General features: G+C 43.7%; 1 protein-coding gene across 1 annotated transcript in view; it reads right to left on the bottom strand.

The window, feature by feature from the left end:
- DDX31 (DEAD-box helicase 31) overlaps positions 1–19,713 on the bottom strand; it is a 48,369-nt gene that overhangs the window by 11,730 nt on the left and 16,926 nt on the right. The window contains exons 15-18 of the mRNA XM_057401594.1: positions 18,198–18,248; positions 16,060–16,199; positions 10,627–10,708; positions 4,596–4,707 (exon numbers count right to left, since the gene is read on the bottom strand). Coding sequence (XP_057257577.1) covers positions 4,596–4,707; positions 10,627–10,708; positions 16,060–16,199; positions 18,198–18,248 — 385 coding nt within the window. The remainder of the gene's footprint in view (positions 1–4,595; positions 4,708–10,626; positions 10,709–16,059; positions 16,200–18,197; positions 18,249–19,713) is intronic.

Raw genomic sequence — 19,713 nt, forward strand, 5'->3', positions numbered from 1 at the left:
GGCTGTCCTCTCTGCTATGGGGAACAGAGGGACTTTTAGTAGGGAAACTCTACAGCTCAGAAAATACCTCCCTTCAATTCTCTGCTGCCTTTCTGCTTGCTAAAACTCCTGTGTCCCGCCCCCCCCCCCCCCCCCCCCCCCCCAGCCCTCACTCCATCCACCACCTACATCATTCTCTCTCTCTCAACCCCTGACAGCAGTGAGCTCTAAACTCTAACCTCTCCTGCCCTTGCCTGTTGAGCCACTGGACCAGCAAGTTTGCCCACAGCTTATGTCTAATCTCTTGGCAGCAGCCAGAGATTGGAGTTTATGAACAGTAATAAAAATGTCATTTTAGCAGATCAGCTCCTGGAAGGACCCAGGGAATCCATCAAAGCTCTGTTTACTGAGTAAAGTGAACTCCTTTTCCCAATCGATGAGAAGAAAAGATTGAGTTTTTTGCACCTTCTTCCCAATTTCACAATGTTACTCTTGGAGGCATCTGAGCAGCAAGAGACCCATGTTTTCCCAAAAAGAGAATGCTAAATTCCAGATACTTCATCTCCATGCCTAATCTAAAGGTCATGCTTCTGAGGGCTTATAAACCAGCTCAAATGCTCTCAAAAAACTATTCTGCTGCTTTTTTTTCCCCATAAAGTTATTGGTCCAATTCACCTGCTATGAGAAGGTGTAACTCTTCAAAAGAAACAATACGAACTTGCTCCCGCTCTGACTCTGGTCCCGTTGGAGCCAATATAGCTGTCTTTCTCACAGCATTCGAAATGGTTGATACTAAAGATCCTGTTATTATGAAGGCTGAGCTCACGTCCACAGTTCTTTGGGCAGGAAAGGCTGCTGGTACTAACTCCCCTGATCAGAGTTAGAGAATCAAAGTGTCAAAGGCCCCACTCTTCCCAAAGTCCTGACAGACAACAGTGAGATCCAGTCCTGAGTCAGAGCACATAAAGCCAGAGCAAGCTGCAGGACACTAACCCAAAGCTGAGCTAACAACCCTGCCATACCTGCAGGTCAAAACCTCAGCTCCTGCAACTGTCTGACCTCTGAGGAGCTCAGAGCTACTAATGTTCACCACAGCACCATGAGATTCAAATGAAGATCTCTGTGGGAGTGATTCTTTTTTAAATCTTTACTATTAGGTCTTCAGCCCTCTCAGTCTTGCCAGAGTCCTGTTTTACAGCTTTTATGTGCAATTTTAGCTTTTTTTTTTTTAAAGCTGAAATTCTGTCATAATTTTATAATCAATGAGATAGAGCTTTATGAAAAGAACTCAGAAAGACTGGAAACAGTGCTGGTCACACCATAACTCACATAAAGGGTACCCCATCTCAATGCCACAGGAGCAAACTGTCTGAGCTGTTACTGGTTTTGCCATGCCAATATAAGTCTAAGGCAATGTATACTGGCCTGTAGTGGGATTCAGACTTGCACGCATGTGAGTGGATTTAGGTTGGTCCTTTCCACCCATGCATCCCCACTTTCCTACAAAAAAATCTAAGTGTGGAAATTAAAAAAAAAAGCACACTACATCTGATGGAGGTTAGATAGGTTGGAGTGACGTTGTTTTCAACAGGGGACACGAGGGGAACGAGATACGAAAGTGAGACAGGTGACATAACCTGTCACCATGCTCTCAGCTGGCAGCCAGTTCCCAGCGCTGGCCCCGGAGTGCAGCCTCAGCCACACAGCTGGATAAATTGGTGGAGGCATTTTGCCAGTGCACAAGGCATGTGGGAACAGGGAGGAAGCATGCATCAAAACTGCTGTGGATTCAAGCATCGTGCCATAGTAGTGGGCTCCTGTAACTCTGCTGCCCCTGTACAGACACAGGGGCTGAGACCAGAAAAAATGAGGCAGAATACTCAACTAGTGGCTATAAAATGGGGAAACATGGAGGAGACAAACAGGGTTTCACAGAATCACAGAATGGTTTGGGTTAGAAAGGACCTTAAAGCTCATCCACTTCCAACCTCCCTGCCACCTTCCACTAGAACAAGTTGCTCCAAGCCTCATCCAACCTGGCCTTGAACACTGAATGATGGGGCATCCACAGCTCCTCTGGACAACCTGTTCTAGTGTCTCACTACCCTCATAGTGAAGAACTTCTAATATCTAATCTAAATCTACCATCTTCCCATTTAAAACCATTCCCCCTTGTCCTATCACTTACTGTAACCCCAGTGGCATGAAGGATCAGAGTCCCCCGAGCTCTACCTGTCCCTTGAGTCCAAAATGGAGTACCTATCACCATGCAACTCCTCAAATAGTCCTCTCTTTCCCAAAAGGGGCTCCGTGCTTCATGAGATTTGTCCTTCAGGTAGCAAGGCCCAGCCATACCCCTCCTCCCACCCATCTCACTGCTGATCGTCAATCAAGTTTGAAGGGCAGCACCTTCAGTGAACCATTTGATTTGAGTTTGGAAAATAGGGGGCCAAGAGGCAGAAGGGGTGAGCGGGCAGGGAGCCACTCGCCTTTTGAAAGCAGGCTGCAGTGAAAACACTGCTTATTAACATTGACTAGGTCAGAAAACAGGGAAAAAGAGAAAAAGAGAGAGAAACAAATGCATCTCTGGCACAGCTTCCAATTGATTGTCTGCCATGAAAGCAAAAGCCAGCTGCCATGTTAATTATTCATGATGCCTGGCGCTGAGGGGAGAAAGAGGGGGCTTATGGAAGCCACTCAGCAGTGGAAAATTTGCATATGTAGATAGAAGAGTAGGAAAAAGAGGTGGAGTGCTCCTGTACGAGATAAATGGGATGCACAACATTTCAGCACTTCCTGATCTATTTTCTGCACTTCTTGTCCATGGCTAAAGAAGTCCTAGTGCTGAGGTGAGCAACAAGTGTGTGTGTGGATGTGTGTGCACAGTGACATACGCTGTACAAAGAAACCACAGAGGTTTTCCAAGGGTAAGCAGAGCCATTTGGTTGTTCTACACCAGCCAGTTTAGGTTAGAAGTTTGCACGGGGTATAAGGAATCCCAGGGGAGCAACAAGAAGCTCATCCATGCAGAATCAAGGATTATGATCATATTAGTCACATGCTTTGAGACTGAGGACTTAGAAGTGCAGCTGTAAAAGCAATTACACCATTCAAGTAGCACAACACAACCTGAAAATGGGTGCAAGCCACTTGTGTTGCAGCTTCTAACACTTTCACTGTAGGAGAAAGGTACTACAAAGCTCTGAGGAAAAAAAAAACAGCTCTGCAACTATCGGAGTGTGTGCGTGTGTGTGTGTGTGCAAGAATCACTACAGTGACATGCAGTGGCAGGGGGTAGAGCAAAGTGAAACAGTAGGATTTCAAGTATATCAGTACAACCATGCACCATTAAAAGCATGCAGAACAGTTTGGGGTAAGCAGGTAGAATGAGCATTAGTCTTTCTGCTGTGTCATCACCTAACAAGTTAGTACAACATGCAGAAAAAACCCAGCACGTTTGACCTCTTGAACCATCACTTCTCAGGATGCCAAACAATTTTAATGTTTACCTTCACTTCTATCTTGAGAACAGCCTTCCCTTAACCAGTTCCTATGATGACAGTGCACATCTCAAAGGCCAATTTCCCCATGTGGTTTTGGACCCCTCAGTATGCAATTTATGCAGTTTAGCATGTATGGGACACTTGTGCGCATGCACATACAGCAGGTAAGCAAAAATGATGTAGACCATTAAAATTCATCACAATAGGCCCCCTCTCATCCAAACCTAACTGGAAATGCTGCAGAAGAGAAAACAACAGGAGTTGTATACAAGCACAGACAGCAGGATTTGACACAGATCAATGTGATCTTCATGTACCTGGAACATTAACTACACCCAGGTCAGCCTTACTGGGCAACAGAACAGTACACAGAAGAGGGGTGCTTAAGCTGCACCAGTTTTTTGGCTCCTGTCAGGAAAGTGCTTGGTGATTGTTTTCCTACAACATTCCCAGCAAGTTTGTCATCTTTCCTCCAAATCTGCCTTCCTCTGGATTGTCCAAATTGAGAAGCAGAAGAGAAGTTCCTTGTACTGCTCAGTGACAAGTGCTTGGCAAAGATGAGAAATCAAATCCCAGAACCCCAGATTTGCACCTGGCTGCAGTTATTAAATCCATCCCCGTTTTTCTCCTTTCTGCCTTTCTGAGTTGTTCCCCATTCTCTCATTTTTCTCCCATTCCACACAACAACCTTTAGTTTGAGATCCTTGCCTGTTAAGAGCTGCTCCCAAGGCATCCTGTCTTACAGGCTTCAAATTCATCCCTGGTGTAAACTGAAAGCATCTAAGGAGTGTTGGACCAGGATGTGCTTAAGCAAGTCACCCATGACCTCCCCAGCATAACACAATCTATTCGCTCATGCAGTCGGGTCAGAGCTCGTGGATGTGAATCCTATTGAAAGCCAAGTTTAAACCTCATTTGCACGTAAAATGGGAATGCAAGAAATTGACATTTAATATCATCACAAAGCCTTCTGGGCTCATCTCAACCCCCCCCAGAGCCCAATGGCCCCAAAATGTTTCTTCCAGGCCTTTCCCCCGAAGCTCTCCCCCCAGAAGAAAACCTTGGGGGCTTTTGTAAGCCCTTCTGGATTAAGCTGAACAGAAACACACTGACCTTTCTTTGCCCACCGGACAGTCCCCTCGCTGGAGTGAACGTGGTCTTCAAATTTAGTCTGCAAGACCGTGGCCCGCTCCCGGACTTCCTGAGGGTCCGTGCTACAGGATTGCTGCAAGGGCGGTGGGAGGATTAGAGGAAAGAGAGAATTTGAGTCGGGAATAATGAAGCAGTTTACAATAGATTTAATAACAGTAAAATCACACAGTAACCACCGAGGGGCCAACAAAGGTAATCCTCTCAATATTACTAGAGGAAAAAAAAAGATAAAGATGTTAAAGTCAAAGCAGCCTGTGCGGAGAGAAGAGCAAATCAGTTTTAATTTTGTGTTTTCTAACATCTATCATGTATCTTCTTCCCCCACTTCCACCCCCTCCCCGATTCAACAGGCCAGATACCACTGCTAGTTTCCCTTGCAGTTAGGTGGAATAACTCCCCCCAGACTCTAAATTAACAGTTTCAGACTGATGTTGCAAGTTGCTCCTTGGGCAGAAGATCTATGTTCACCCTCAGGCTCCAGAGAATGGACCAAATTCCATACCTGTGAACAAAGCCATAGTATGAACTGCTCACTATCAATGCCCACATGAAGTTTTCTCACTGTCAACAAGTCATACTTCACTGTAACTGCCATCAGGTGGTTCTTCTAGAGTAAGAGACGCCCCTTGCACCAGTGGCAGGACAGAATAAGCTTCCTCAAACCAAAAGGGCAATTTTGCACGTGCTCAAGCTTTGCCAGGCTCAGACTGCAGGATGAAGTTCAGGAAATGGAAAACAAACGTTCCTGGGAACAAGCTGTTACTGGGAGGAGAAAAGAGGCTGTATCTCTTTCTCTCAATTACCCAGGCAGAGAAAGGAAACGTGGACAAGGAACAGGGGAATTTTTGATGGGAAGCTGACAGCAAAGTGCAAAGCCAAGCATCCATGGATGTGAACCTCCCCCAAGAAATGGCCACAGTTCTCAAAAGCTACTCAGACACAAACCAGCATCCAGGACTAACAGTGCAGGGTCCAAGGCAGCAACTTGATACTGGTCAATCCCCGCTTCTGACCAGGGCTGACTGAAAACAAACATCCACCTTCCACACTTCTGTACTAGGCCTGTGCCAAGGCAACAATCCTGTTGTTCCTTCCTGGCAGATTTGCATGCTAATGCTGCAAACCCCTCCTTCCCTCACAGCTGTGAGCTCACCTCTGCACTGCTGCTAGCCCAGGAGAACTGTATCACACTGACACTGTGAACCTCAGCGATCCTGGAAGCCAGGTAATGCTGCTGGCACCCTACACAAAATGTTTGGTGACCCAGATCTACCACTCTATAGCCAAACAGCAAACCTGCCCAGAGACAGACCTCAAATGTAGCCTAAAACCTCCTGCACAGTGCCCTCCTTTGAACTCAAGATCCCACAGCTTCCACCACTGGGTTCAACGAAGCAAACACACATAGGCACTAGAGTTCCTGCTCACTCACTACCTGGACTAACTGTCCCTCAGCATCTCCAAAGACAATGGTGGGTACATTAAGGCTACATTAAGAGTTTCCCAAGTTCCTGGCCTCTGCTATCTGCCTCCCAATCCACTTGAGAAAGACTCACCACACAGCTTGTTTCACAGACACCTTTTAGTTTGACTTCATGTGTGCTTATTAATCAGTTGAGACAGTCTCCAGCCGAGGGGCCTCTGTAAAGGTTTAATAAACTAGAAGTGGTGCTGCCTCCCAAGATGGACACTCACTCTTGTGACTAAGAAGTTTCCATTGATGTGAAACATAAAACTTTCTCGCCCTGCCTGCTCCTCCTAGCCCCCATCACTTTTCTTTTGTTAAGCCTCCTGGCAGCACAAAGTGTCACCTTCCCAGCGTTTTTTAATATGAATGTGAAATTAGTGAGGTTTGCCCTTTCCCCCGGTGGACAGAATCCTCTGTTATTAAAAAGTAAAGCACTTTAATAATGAAAACTTTTTCTCTTTTTCCTGTGTTTTAACTGTTTAAAATTAATGAGAAGGGCATAACGGTTGTCAAAGCGATATTGAAAGCCGGGTAGCCAGGACCGAATAAGCACGAAAATCCCTCCAGAGTGTTAAATAAACAGTGCTTCAGCCCCCTCTGAATCCCTCTGTTGGTTATTGTATACATTCTGTAACAGCACTCAGAATAGATCTGAGCACCGGGGAGGTAGAAAGGTTTCAGAATTCCAATAAAGGCCTCAAATTAAAGACAGCCTGGTGCGAATTCCAGGAGAAAATTAAAGAGACCTCAAGCTTAAGTGACAGGTGACTTGCTTCTGTGTCACAACTGTCAGGGGATTTAGTGATAATATGGCAATATATTACAAAGGACTTTTCTTATTCCCCCCTTTAGGTTTCAAAATGAGGCATCTCTTCTTCCTGGTGCTGGGGTGAGAAAAAAAGAAGTCAGACAAAAATGAGGGATAAAAAACTAGGTGCATAATTTCCAAAGTGTGAGGTCAGTCCAAGAGAAATAAATGAAAAAAAAGCAAACGGCAGGGAACATAATGTACTCGGAAAACAGCTTCTCCCCTCCCTCCTCCCATCTCCCCCTTGTCTTTTATCCCCCTTCAGCCCCTTGAGACAGATCTCATTTTAAAATTGCCCCCTAATGGGCACGAACCCCCCGTGTTTGATTCCTGCCTTCCAGGGAGGTTCATCTAAGAAAATAAAAAACGAGCCAATAATAATAAAAACCATAAATCTAAATCTAAAACTGACGTGGAGCCAAACTGGGAAAATACAACCTGCCACCATGTCTGGGCAGATCAAATAAAACAGTGCCACTGGAAGTGCACTGGAAGCCATCCTGTATGCTTTGCTCACACAGGCAAGCTTTAATCCTACTTGTATCCTGGTCTGGATGAACAGGACAACTAATTTAAGACTTTACATGTTTCTCCAAGACCCAAAAGATAAAAGCCTAGCCCAGAGGTCTGTGTGATCTACTCGCCATCTAGATGAATTTGTTGCATCTGTTAAGTAAGAAGCGTTATTGCCATTATGGAGAAATAGTGGCATAGGAGAACTTTTTCTACCTTGTGTTTGCTTAAAAGCCTGTTGTGGCAGATCCCTAACCACCAGTACAATAAAACTGCGGTCAATAACAGTATCTGTAAGCTGAAAGAAGAAATGGACCTGGATGCAAAGTTATTTAACTGGTTCAAGACATCAGAGGGACTCCCCCAAATGCCAACTGCACCAGGAAAAGACATTTAACTTCTTTCAGAAGAAGGAAACTTCTTATTATAAAGACTGCAGCTTTTAGGTTTGAGAAGTTGGGACAAGTACTGAAAGCTTCTGATTTCATTAAGAGAGTATGTTAATGGGAGAAAGAACTGAAATATAATACAGCTAGACTAAGGCAGAAAAGTTCTTTTTTAAAACAGTAAAAAAAAAAAAAAAAGGGATGGGGAAAAAAGCACCAAAATGCGAGGCTGTAACATCTCCTGCTTCCATTATCCTTCAAAACAAAATGAAGGATTTTGTTTTAATAACAACTTTTTACTAACCTCTGCACACCTTCCCTAGAACTCACCAAGTCCCCCTGCCCCCTCCATAAAAGTTGAAAGATCAAATTTATTCTCTTTGTAGGCAGGTGAACATTCACACACCCAGACATAGCCACATATATATTTTATATACCTAAATATAAAATATACATTTTACAGGCACTTCAGCTTGCTCCCTGGCTGCACACAGAAGTCCAAAATATACACGTTCCAATGTGGTACTTTTAATGGACTTTAGTTGAGGCAATGAGAACCGAGGAGCATTATAATGAGGTTCCTGTGTGCATGACTATAATATATACATGACTCAATGCACGGAGAGCTGATAAGCAAAGCTAACACTCTCTCAAATGGCAACATCACAAACAGATCAGGTTCAGCTCCTCATAGCAAGTCCTCAATCACTCTCTGTCCTGTGCAAAGTCCCACTGCATTCCCAGCTCACTGCACTGTCTTTACAGCAAATGTATAGAATTTAAGAGAGATTAACCCTCCTGAAAACTTGGAAACGTGCCCCTGCAGCTTCTGAGAAAGCACTACTGACCACTCACGGAGCCTCTGACAGTGATAAAATACAAAGCTAACAAACAGAATGAAGCTTTGACTGCATTTAATACATTTTTCAAGTAATTCCTGAAGAAGCCCATTTGATCTTGACAGAACTACTGTAATTTCATCCCCATTAAATGATACACTTTTTTTTCTTTTCCATAAAGAGAAACTCTATTTCTCAGTACCGATCCTGTCAGAGTCTGAGCCACACAAAAATAGGTTATTCTGGTTTTGTAAATACCTGCAGCAGAGTCAGACCACCCTAAACCCAGGGTGGATATATCTCGGCTCCAGTGCAGTCAACAGCAAAATCCCATTCCCTTTGATGGCAGAGGGAAGAGAGGAATTCAACCCCACCTTTGACTGCCAGTGAAAGGAACCAGCTCCTTCTGTATGTGCACTCATGTACCCGGCATGGCAGCGCATGCCCAGGCAGCACTGCTGAGCATAAACCAGAGCAACTCCTGCTTTCAAACATGGTTTGGTTTGATATTTTTGTGAATTAAAGGGAGAAAGACAAAAGATGAGTATTTAGAATATTCTGTGCTTAGATGTCAAGAGTATTTTACAATTTAAAAGCATGGGAGAAATACCTATTCGATGAGTCCTCATAGTAAAAAGACTTGTTAGCTTTTTATTGCTGTTCCTTTGGAACAAGGAACATAAAGGCACTGAGATGTTTCGGTGAGTATTTCTGCAATGATTCAACAATTTTGAACCTCTGCATGTACTGGGCTCTGACATTCAGCAGCTTTTTCTCTTGCCACTTTTCAAAAACCAGATTGTAATTTCCTAGAAAAAAACATGCTCTCTTTTTTTTCTCAGTTTCCAAGAAATAGCATTTGTTCTCAAGCCCAGAACAAATAATATTCTGTCCCATGTCAGCAACAGATTTAAAGTGCAATTTCTGCATAAATGTATCTGTGGAAAAACTGTCCAAAAGAAGCCCAAAGTTACCTGCCTATAAGCACATTTGGGAGCAAAGGGAAGTATTTCTACACAGAACTACTTCAAATAATTTTTGAATTAACAAAGCAGAACTAAACTTTGACACATTTGTTCAATGAGTTAAGAGGTCATATCATAGGCCTGATCCAGACATTTGAAATACAGGCATTACAGGCTGCTTTTAGGGAAAAAAACATGCAGTGATGGGAAAGAGCTTTAAACAGAGCTGTATCTCAGAGGAGCTATAGATCTGGCTTTCTGTGAAATACAGGGTGTAGGAAAACTGAACATCTTTCAAAAGCATGTTTACCCAGAACACCACAGCTCATAACAGTCATCTGCAGGAAACAAGAAGGCTCATACATGGTGTAACAGAAAGAACGAGCAGGCAAAACAGCAACAAGAGAAAAAAGAGCATGCTGCATCATGCTTGACACATTCTTGACTTCCATTCAAAATGCGGGTTCTTGGAGGATTTAATTTGCCAGAATGCAGGAACGCCTGAGATGTCAATTGCAAATGACTGAATTCTGTGAATTAGCAACTTGAAGGCAGACCCAAACCTTGCTGAAGTCAGTAAAAAGATGCCTGTCAACCCAGTGCGCTTAAGTTTAGGCTCCAAGTAAATATAGATAATAAAAACCCATATGTGACACACCACCAAATCTTATTTCTTAAGAGAAGTTTTGTGTCATTTGTGATCTCCAGCAGTACTTTAGTGCCAAAAATCCAAGAACAGAAACACAATGGGGAAAATACCCTAAGCTTTTGCAGCCAGAAACCTTTATTGTCTGTTACAAAAATACTTGAAGGGTTAAAAACAATGCTTTTTGGGGACAACAGTTTAATGATTGGACAGTTGTGATATAAGGCAGGTATATAATTATTTGCATTGCCCAACATCATGGATATGCCAACCCTCGTATGGTAAAGACAAGCTAAGGGAAGAATACTCATGATGTTTAACTGGTAAATGAAAACTGGAGCAATTCCAAATCAGCAGAATAACTCACCTTTCTTCTTGGTCTGTGCAACTTGAAGCGATCGTCTTTCATCAGGCTGGATAATACTTTCTCCATCTTTATCTCTGAAACACTGAAGCAACAAAGACAAAAAAATTACCCTTTCTCCAGCTTTTCAGATATAGCACATGATGAACCACAGGCTGACAATGGAGAGCAAAAAGATTGAGATTCACATGTTCAACTTGAGAATTTATCCCTGGAATACATGAGGTCTTGCTCCAGACACTTACTCAGAAACCCTAAAAGAGTAACTATCATAAAATCTTGGCCCTAGCTAAACTGGTGCTGTCACTGGAAGGGACACAATTTTACCCACAATCTTGTTGCTCTTACAAGTCATCAACACACACTCCAATTCTAACAGAGCATCATAACTGAGGGTGGACTTTCAGTTCTCTGGGAGTCTCCTTGGTTCTTAACCAGAGTAAACAATTCAAGAAAAAAGTTAGGTCTTGAATTATATTTTCATTGTTTTAATGATAGTTCTTTTCTTGAACTGAGAAGCACCAAGTGGGAACCATCTGATTACATTTTCCACTAAGAGAAACTCAAACCAGAGTTGAAGCAGCTCAGAACATTAAACGTTTCTTGCAGTTTTACTTTGTAACAGTAAGATCTGTAACCTCCACTTTGAACCCAGAGCATGTCAAACATTTTATCGTACATTAGATGCCATGGAAAGGGAGCAGTTCTCTTACGTCTTGTCTCCCCCAGTTTACTTTCCAGATTCCCTGGAATCAGAGACAGTGCTCAGTCCTCAAAGGAACAAAATGCTTTGATGTTTACACACATTTGTTTCCATCCGTGCTAGCGACCATGCTCCTAAACCTAAAGCTGTGTAAAGACAGAGCTCATTCCTGTCATAGGGACTCAAGCTCAGAGGGTAAAAACAGGATCCCAAGGAACATTTCCTACCAAGCCAACTCTTCTGAAGCTTCCTTCCCTCTGGTCACATTATTCTTTCCCACAAGATCTTACACGATTCCAACTTCTTGCTACATCGCCTGGGTCTTCCTGATGGACACACACCCCTTCCAACTCATTTATAGCTTCAAAAGCCACCTCTGACACCAAATACACCGTTTGATTTCCTTCCCTATTCTTAGAACTCACCTTCCCTCTCATTTGAAGTGCAAAGCCAAAGCCCAGCGCAGTAGGGACCCTACAGCATCTTTTTTAAATACAGAAGACTCAGTCAGCTGTCCTAGCCAGGCTTCACACTGGGCATTTATTTTCATTCTGTCGACTCACATTCCTCCTGAAGAGCCAACCAGATGATTTATTCTCCAGTCCTGCTTGCAAGACACTGCTGGGTACTCTTATGGCCCAGATACTGGAAACGCTTACAAACCTGCTTAATTTTAAAGTGCGTGGTCCTACTTAGAGGTGCATTTACAGGAGACGAGAAATTCTTCATCCTCTTTAACACTGTCTTGTGGGGCACACGTATACCAGGTGATAATACAGGAACAGCTGTGCAGCTCCAGGCCATTAATATTACAGCTGCATCCAAACTGGGTCCCATTTCCAAGGGAATTACCCAGATGATAAAAGCTGAAGTTTCTGGGCCCAAATTTTCAGCAGTGGGCAAAGGTCATCTCTAGAAAACAGATTCTTTTCCTTTTTATACCAGAATAGATCATAAATACTGCATGGAAGCCAAGGAGTTCATTTTGGGTTACATCAGTCTAAAGAAGAGAGAAATCTTGGGGGTCCACCAGTTCTCTGAGACTCCTGAATGTCAGATGAATAGAAAGATGTATGCGGTTTCCAAAAGGAAGCATTGCTGATACTCTTTGATTTGTAAATTACAGAAAGACATACTAACAACAAGGATATTCCCTTTCTTTCACTCAAAGATCTCTAAACACCTGGCTAGGAAGAATGGATGAATCGTCGCCGTACTGTGTAACAGGATACCACAATCCTTGCCTGTTCCCCAGTCCTTCCCAGTTAAAGTGACAAATACCTTTTACTTTTGCAATCTGCCTTTCAGCCTCAGTCAGCTCACCACCACAATACAAAGAAAGGGAAAAAGGTGGTCCAGAGAAACAGCCATCCAGCCTGGAAGGTACAGGGTAGCCCCAAGATATCCTATATGGGAGACAAGCAGCTGGGACTCATGATGTAGCAGATTCCTCTGCAGAGGATGCGGAGAAAGGCGGGGGAATGATGGGGGAGAAAGGGAAATGGAGCATAGAAAGACAACTGAGGGTTTCTCTGTTTGGTTTTGAAGAGTATAACAGCAAATTAAAACATAAATGGCAATCACTTAAGCAAGAGAAAAGCATCCCCCATCACCCCCCCCAACCCCAAAGGCTGCTTTGACACCGCCATGAATGAAAACGTCAAACCTTTGACATTGATTTGTGTGGGATGTCACCCCCTCTCCGATCCTCCTCCCGCCTGGCGCGCCGCCAGCTCGCAGCCTAACAGCTCTGTGAGCCGGGTTCACAGCGGGGAGCGCCGCGCGAGGGGGGCGAGCACAGCCCTCCAGAAGGGAGAGAAATGACTCGTGCCTTCACGGCGAGGCGCTTCCCTTTATAAATTAGTTAGGCCGCCGTTAGGAGATAAAGAAATTATCTGATAGCTGTCGAGGCAGGCGCTGCTAGATTGCAGTTGAAGGAGGTAAAAGAGACATAAGGGAACAAAAAACGAAGTGAACCTCGCTGACTTTCTTCTGCTTCTCGCCTCTTTCCTTTGAAGGAAAATCTGTTAGTTACGCCGAGAGCTGAGACAGAACATTTTGGAGTCTAACCTTTAAAATAAAGAAGAAAGAAAGAAAGAGGAAATGTAAACATGAGCGTGCATGTGCACACACGCAGCTACAGTTAGGCAGAGGAACCACAACTTCAAGCCACACAAGACTGAAAGGAAAGTTGCAGAGAGATGCATGCAGCTTTCTTGAGCCCCATCGGGAATTACTGATCTCAGCAGAGCCAAAGTGAGATCGTTTTGGCAAAGGCTAATGCTGCTTTTCCACAGTGGAAGCCAAGAAGAGGCTTCAGGTACCGGTGAAAATTAATTGCGAGCGATTTCCAATTTCAAAGGCAGTCATCCCTAATTTCGAAGTGGATTTTCATCCAGGAACAAAGCCATGTCTTCTCTCATTACTTCCGACTCTCAACATTTCTGGACTTACTCCCATGCATGCTGGGGTGGGTGGAGGGGCTTAAGAAAAACCCTGGGTCAGATCCTCATGTACTGCAAAGCAGCACGGCATGTCTCATTTACACCAGCTGAAGGCTGTGGGGACCCATCTCATGCTTTGTCTTCTCAGAAATACATATTTTATGAAGTATTTACATTTCAATAAACCCAGCAGGAATTTTGTTTAAAAAAAGAAAAAACAAATTAAAAAAGAAATTCACAAACCCCAAAGATTAAAAAATGAAGCAAAGAATAAAAAAAATGCAAACTCCAGGAACTTGTGCAGTCTGAGTCAAAAGCTACGAGGACTTCGGGTAAAGAAACAAAAATTACCAGTGCTTAACAGGATCAGTAACAGTCCAACACATGCTGTCTTTCGCCCTTGCACTGAATTAAATTGTCAGGATTATCACCATAATGCTCTGTTTATGAAGGGTAACGGCAATTTGTGCTGATGGCACTTGCTGCCTCTTGCTTCAAGCTGCCTCCCTGCATCTTCTCTGTAATTCATCAGCTCTTTTCTATCCCGTTGCCCCTTCTCACACCATGCGCTACTGTACAGGAAGAGCGGGGGCCACATGACTGCAAAGAGGCTGACTCGCCCACCCATGCCAATTAGACACTCATCTTCTTCCATCTGAAGATGGGGGTCAAGGAAGGCAAATTGCACTCCTTTTTGGCGAGTCCCTCATCCGCAGGGCAGCACGTTTTATGAAGAACATAAAACAAACAAACAAGAAAAGACAATTCCCACAGTTGTTGGGCTCTGTTGATTTGAGAAGTGGAGCAAAAAACGCGCATTCAAAGAAACCTCCCTCTGCTCTTTCAGCACAGCCTTCCACAGATCTGTGAAGAACATGGCGAGCTCAACAACAGGTCTCCTTAGCAGATATAATTACCAACGTGAGTGGCACTGCTCCTTAAAATTGTTAAGAATCAACAAAATGGGATAAAAGCATTAACGTTTAAAATAAAAAAGGAGGGAAATTTCCCCCTCCTTCTTCCAACACTTCCAAAATATTATAAAATAGAAAAAGAGAACTCTCCACTTGGAGTTAAAAATTCACAATTATGTGGGATTTCACCTTTAAATGTCAGTGCTGTTTGTTACATGAAAAAAAAATCCTGTCAGCTTAGCCCTCCATGTCTTGCTGGTGTCTGCTTAATAGATAGTTACCTGGGATGATGGATGGCTCTTTGTTAGACCACTAAATGGCTCACAGCCTAGAATAAGCCTGTATTTACTGCCAACATTTGTTTGTTTCAAGGATGCAAACCCAAATATGACTCCAAGCAGCTCCACCCAACATAAACACAAGAAATAAGAGAGAATTAATTTTTGCATGAGTTTACAGGGCTCCATCAACACCAGTACAGCACTGAAGAGACTACACTCAGCTGACGTTCTGAAACGCTGAGAGACAGCAGAGCGGGGAGCAAGGGGAGTCACATACACCCTGATAACTGCGGAGGAGGCTTGAGACCTGATGGCACTCCTGTCTAGCAATGCTGAGCAGACACTTGTGGGTCTTCTCCACAAAAGGACCATTGCACAAGCAAGCTAGGCTAAAATCTCACCATGGGCTGGCCATCCAGTAGCTGCACACTGGGCTGGTCCTTAGCCACCCTTCCATGCTCTCCTTACTGCCTACTTCCAAGTCTGAGCTAGAGATGGTAAAAGAGAAGCTTTCTCAGCTAGCTTGGAAGCACACCCCACTTTTGGCCTGCAGAGTCCATCCTCTTTGTTGCCTTTCAGGACCACACTAGGCACTCAGTACTTGCAAAAGGCCCTACTATTCCTGTTACAAGCCACTTGCACAACTCATCTTAGCCAATTACCTGCCAGGTATGACCCACAGCTCCCTTGCTATTTCCCTGCCGGATCTCTCCTGAAGAGAAATCACAGTCTCTGACAATATGGTGCAATGCAGGCAGATGGCCAGTTAGCATTTGACAGGCTCATTTGACTTGTGATCTCCACATAGCCACAATTTGAACCCAGGGCCAGAGAGATAACAATGGAGTGCAAAGGATCCCCGACTATCGTCTCCTCTCTGCCCCTCACCACACACACTCACTCACACACAATCTGCCAGGCTGATGATTTTCACACACTTTCCTTCCTCCTTTTGCTAGTCTGGGGCCGGTCCTGGATCACAAGAATTAATAAATTCTTATTAAAACCTGCACGAGACACAGTCCCGCTGCAAGTGCCATGGAAGGTTAATTAGCAAGGATGAGCTGAAACTTTTGTTCGCGTTTCTGACTCACTTAATCTTGTGAGAAGCCAGCAAGCTGACATATTCTGCCTCCGAAGGCGCCAGGACAAGCAGGCTGTTCCCGTGACAGCCAATGCGAGCCGTCCTCCCGATCCGGTGGATGTATTCCGCAGGTGAAGCCGGAGCATTATACTTCAAAAAGGGAACATGAGAAGGGAAAAGAGGAATTAACAGAACATGGCGTGTTAATTATAAACGAGACAGCCTGCTCATCTCAAACAAAAGGGATCTCAGCAAACCCCACATGCTGCACCTCCCTCGGAATTGGCCTGTTTATAAAGAGCCCGTCGGGCTCATCCCTGTAACCATCACTCAGCCCCCTCATCCCCCATCATGACATGTGAATGTGACACATTGGCCAACTTTCAGATAATAGGACAGTTTCCCCGTCTCAGTGTCTCTCTTTGCCTTTTACATTTTATTTCTATACAGGCGCATCAGGAACCTGTTTGCTTCCCTTAAAAAATAAAATAATCTCAGAGAGACCTCAAACCAAACAGCCCCCAGGAGTACCCCTATGGTGCAGGAAGCTGCCTGCTCTGTGTCATCAAATAGAAGATGACAGATTCAAATTTGGACTTGGGCTAAATTGCTTTGTTTTGATTAAAGCAAATCATAGCTGGTTACTGGAGAGAAGAAATCTAAGAGAGATGAGGGAGTAAGTGCTTTCAGCAGCATAAAATGTGGGTAACAACTCTCTTCCCATGTAAAACTATCAGGCAGTATGAAGATGTTGCATAAAGTCACCCCTAATATAGTGGTGCCTCTCATTTACTTCACTGGGAATCAAAACTGCCCAGCTATTTGCAAGATCTGATAAAGGGTGACATATTTCCCTCCCTATAACCTCCCCCTATTCTTCCCCCCTCCTCTCTTTCCTGGAAAAATGAACATGCACAGAGATACTGCTCAGAAATGAGCCCTCAGCAGTTTAACTGGAAAAAACCCAACCACCAAAGCCCACTATAGTGTTTATACCTGTGCCCTCTGGCAAAGTTTCTACTGGCTAGAGGTGTGAGTAAGATGCTGTGAGCAATCTAATTGCTCCCTGCAGGTCCTTGCTCTTGGACACAGCTCTCAGGACAGCTGAGATTTCGCCTTCTGGACACACAGAAGTCTCCCAGGGCTTTAGGTAATTTGCACTGCGTTCTAACACTGGCAACTATATCTTCGGTTAAATTATATTAATATACAGATCTGGGAATTACAGACTTCACTTCCCCAGCCTTCTCCAGCTAGCTACCTGCTGCAAAACCTTTCTTTTCTAAAAACACAAAATTAAAATCAAATTTGTTACCTGAAGGGATGAGGTAGAAATTAAAAAGCTTTGTTGAGGCTCTGTGCCCTGTTCTTTTTACCCAGGTGTCACTTGATTCTTGAGAATCTCTGGATCAGTTTTTCCTCAGTTCAACTAACCTCTTCCTAATTATTAATCTTCTATAAAAATGAAATCTACTTCATGCTCTCAAGCTTCCTCTTTGATATGACAGGCTGCTATTTTTAAGGTTCAATCCATCTCCCCTAGTTTCTCTCTTTTCTTCCAAGACAATATTTCTGTCAACAGCAATGCAGCAGTGGGGTTTTTTTGTTGTTTGGTTGTTGTTTTTTCCCAGCGAAAATCTGTACTATGCAGTTCTACTGAAAGCTGCATGCTTACAGTTCCAACCCAGCACAGCCTCACTTGCAACATTCAGGTCACTGCACAGACACTATTGGGCTACTCAGTGTTTAACATTAGGATCACACTTAAACTCCTAACAGAACCATCTCCCCAGCAAGCTGAGAAACATATAAACACAAAACTGCAATAGGGATGGTCAGTACTTCACAAGATTTGGCTTCCTGTAGGGGGAAATGGAGGGCATTTCCTCCCAGCCTGTGGAATATTATTATACAGCTGGTAACACCGGAGTTATTGAAGAGGAAAACAGACTACCAAAACCAAAGGTATGATAACAGTGCTGTATCCTAGCATAAACCCTTAGTCCCTATCCTGCAGTCAGAAACATGTAGACCTGTAGGCATCAGCACAAAGACCAGCAAACTGCAGAAAGGGACAAGAAAGGGATTTCATCTGAGCAACACTGCACTTCATATACAAGTACATGCATACACACACTGCAAGCCTACCTGCACAATCCATGTCACTTGAGGCAGGTCTAGTCCACGTGCTGCAACATCCTTTAAAATTAATAAGGAAAATACTTTAGTTAAAATGCTTTCAAGGTATCAGCAAAGAACGAGCTCTTCTAGGATGGCAATTATGCCAGGAAACAACTAGCTATGCAAGTAGGAATCTTATGTACCTTGTTTGGGGAGAGATGGACCAAAGGTCAGAAATAATGTTGAGGGTTTAAAGCACAAGGAATATTATTAACATGCTAATACAACAGAAATAACCCACTACTGTAGCCCAAAGCCTGGAGGATATTAAACCACTTGTGTGAGAGTGGTGTTGAGTTACAGCAGTCTGTTACAGTCCCTTTATATTATATCTGAGAGAATCAACTGTCTTAACGGTAGTGATACCTTTGGTTCTTCAGTTTATTTCATTGATGAAAACAGATCTGCTCATAAGCACTTATTACTCAAACACTGAGAGAGGCAGAAGGAAATCTCTGGAAGGCAAGAGTATGTCTGAGAACACCTTTCTTCACAGAAAGCCTAAGAATTAAAATGTGGCTGCTTACGATGAAGAGGTAAACAGACACACAGCCAATGGTCAAGGATCCTAGGCCTTGAGTGGAATGTCCAAGGATGCCCTGATCTCCACCTACAGATCATTAGTTGTTTCCTAGGTGATGGGCTGAAGTTGAGGAGCAGGTGACTTGCAGACCACTTGTCCCTATGATAAAAGGTCCACAAACAATTTAGCGGAACCTGCAGAAAGCTGGAGTACAGCTTAAGGAGAGGGGACTTCAGCTACCCCTGAGATTTTCACCGGTCTTGTTTTGATTTGGAGAAGCAAAACTCAACCCTGAAGAAACAAGTCTGAAGCTGCTGTCAGGAGTGTTATTTGATATGCCAGCTGGTGAGAAAACCCATCAACTTGGAGAAGGACTTAAATGAGACCATTTAGTTATCCACAGCCATTATAGCTCAAAACTCCATACCCTTCCAAAGAGAAAAGTGAGTGTAAATAGTGTTCAAAGTGGAGAGAGAGTGTAAACATGTTTCAATCTCCCTTCCTGATTTTCTGTTCATTAGTAATGTCCTCACATACTCCTTGGATTTTGCATTCACCACGCACAATAGCAGAGCAGGTGTGCAGATTTAACTCTGTTAGGAAATGTTTTGGAACACATGTATCTTTTAGCTGGTTGCAAAATAGAATATATTAAGAACGTAAGCAGGAGCTTAATGTACTAAAAATGTGTCAGCCACCCACTGAAGTGTTTTCATGCAACTCCCACACACGTTAAAAGACTCGGAAGCTGATGTTTTGGCAGCAAAGGCCTTCCCATAAGTACTAGCCAGGTTGTTTTGTGGCTCCAAATACAGTAAAAGAGGAGACACTTTCCACAGCGCCCACTCTGAAATAACACACACTTTCGCTCCAACACGCTCATTAAGCAGCGGCTTGTTCCCAGAGTCAGAATGAACAGATGTACAAAAAGCCATTTAAAGGAGGTTGGAGGAAATAAAT

The sequence above is a fragment of the Pezoporus wallicus genome, unplaced genomic scaffold, assembly GCF_028554395.1.
Source record: "Pezoporus wallicus isolate ANWC-B61680 ecotype Strahan unplaced genomic scaffold, APGP_CSIRO_Pwel_v1 contig_8013, whole genome shotgun sequence".
NCBI lineage: Eukaryota > Metazoa > Chordata > Aves > Psittaciformes > Psittacidae > Pezoporus > Pezoporus wallicus.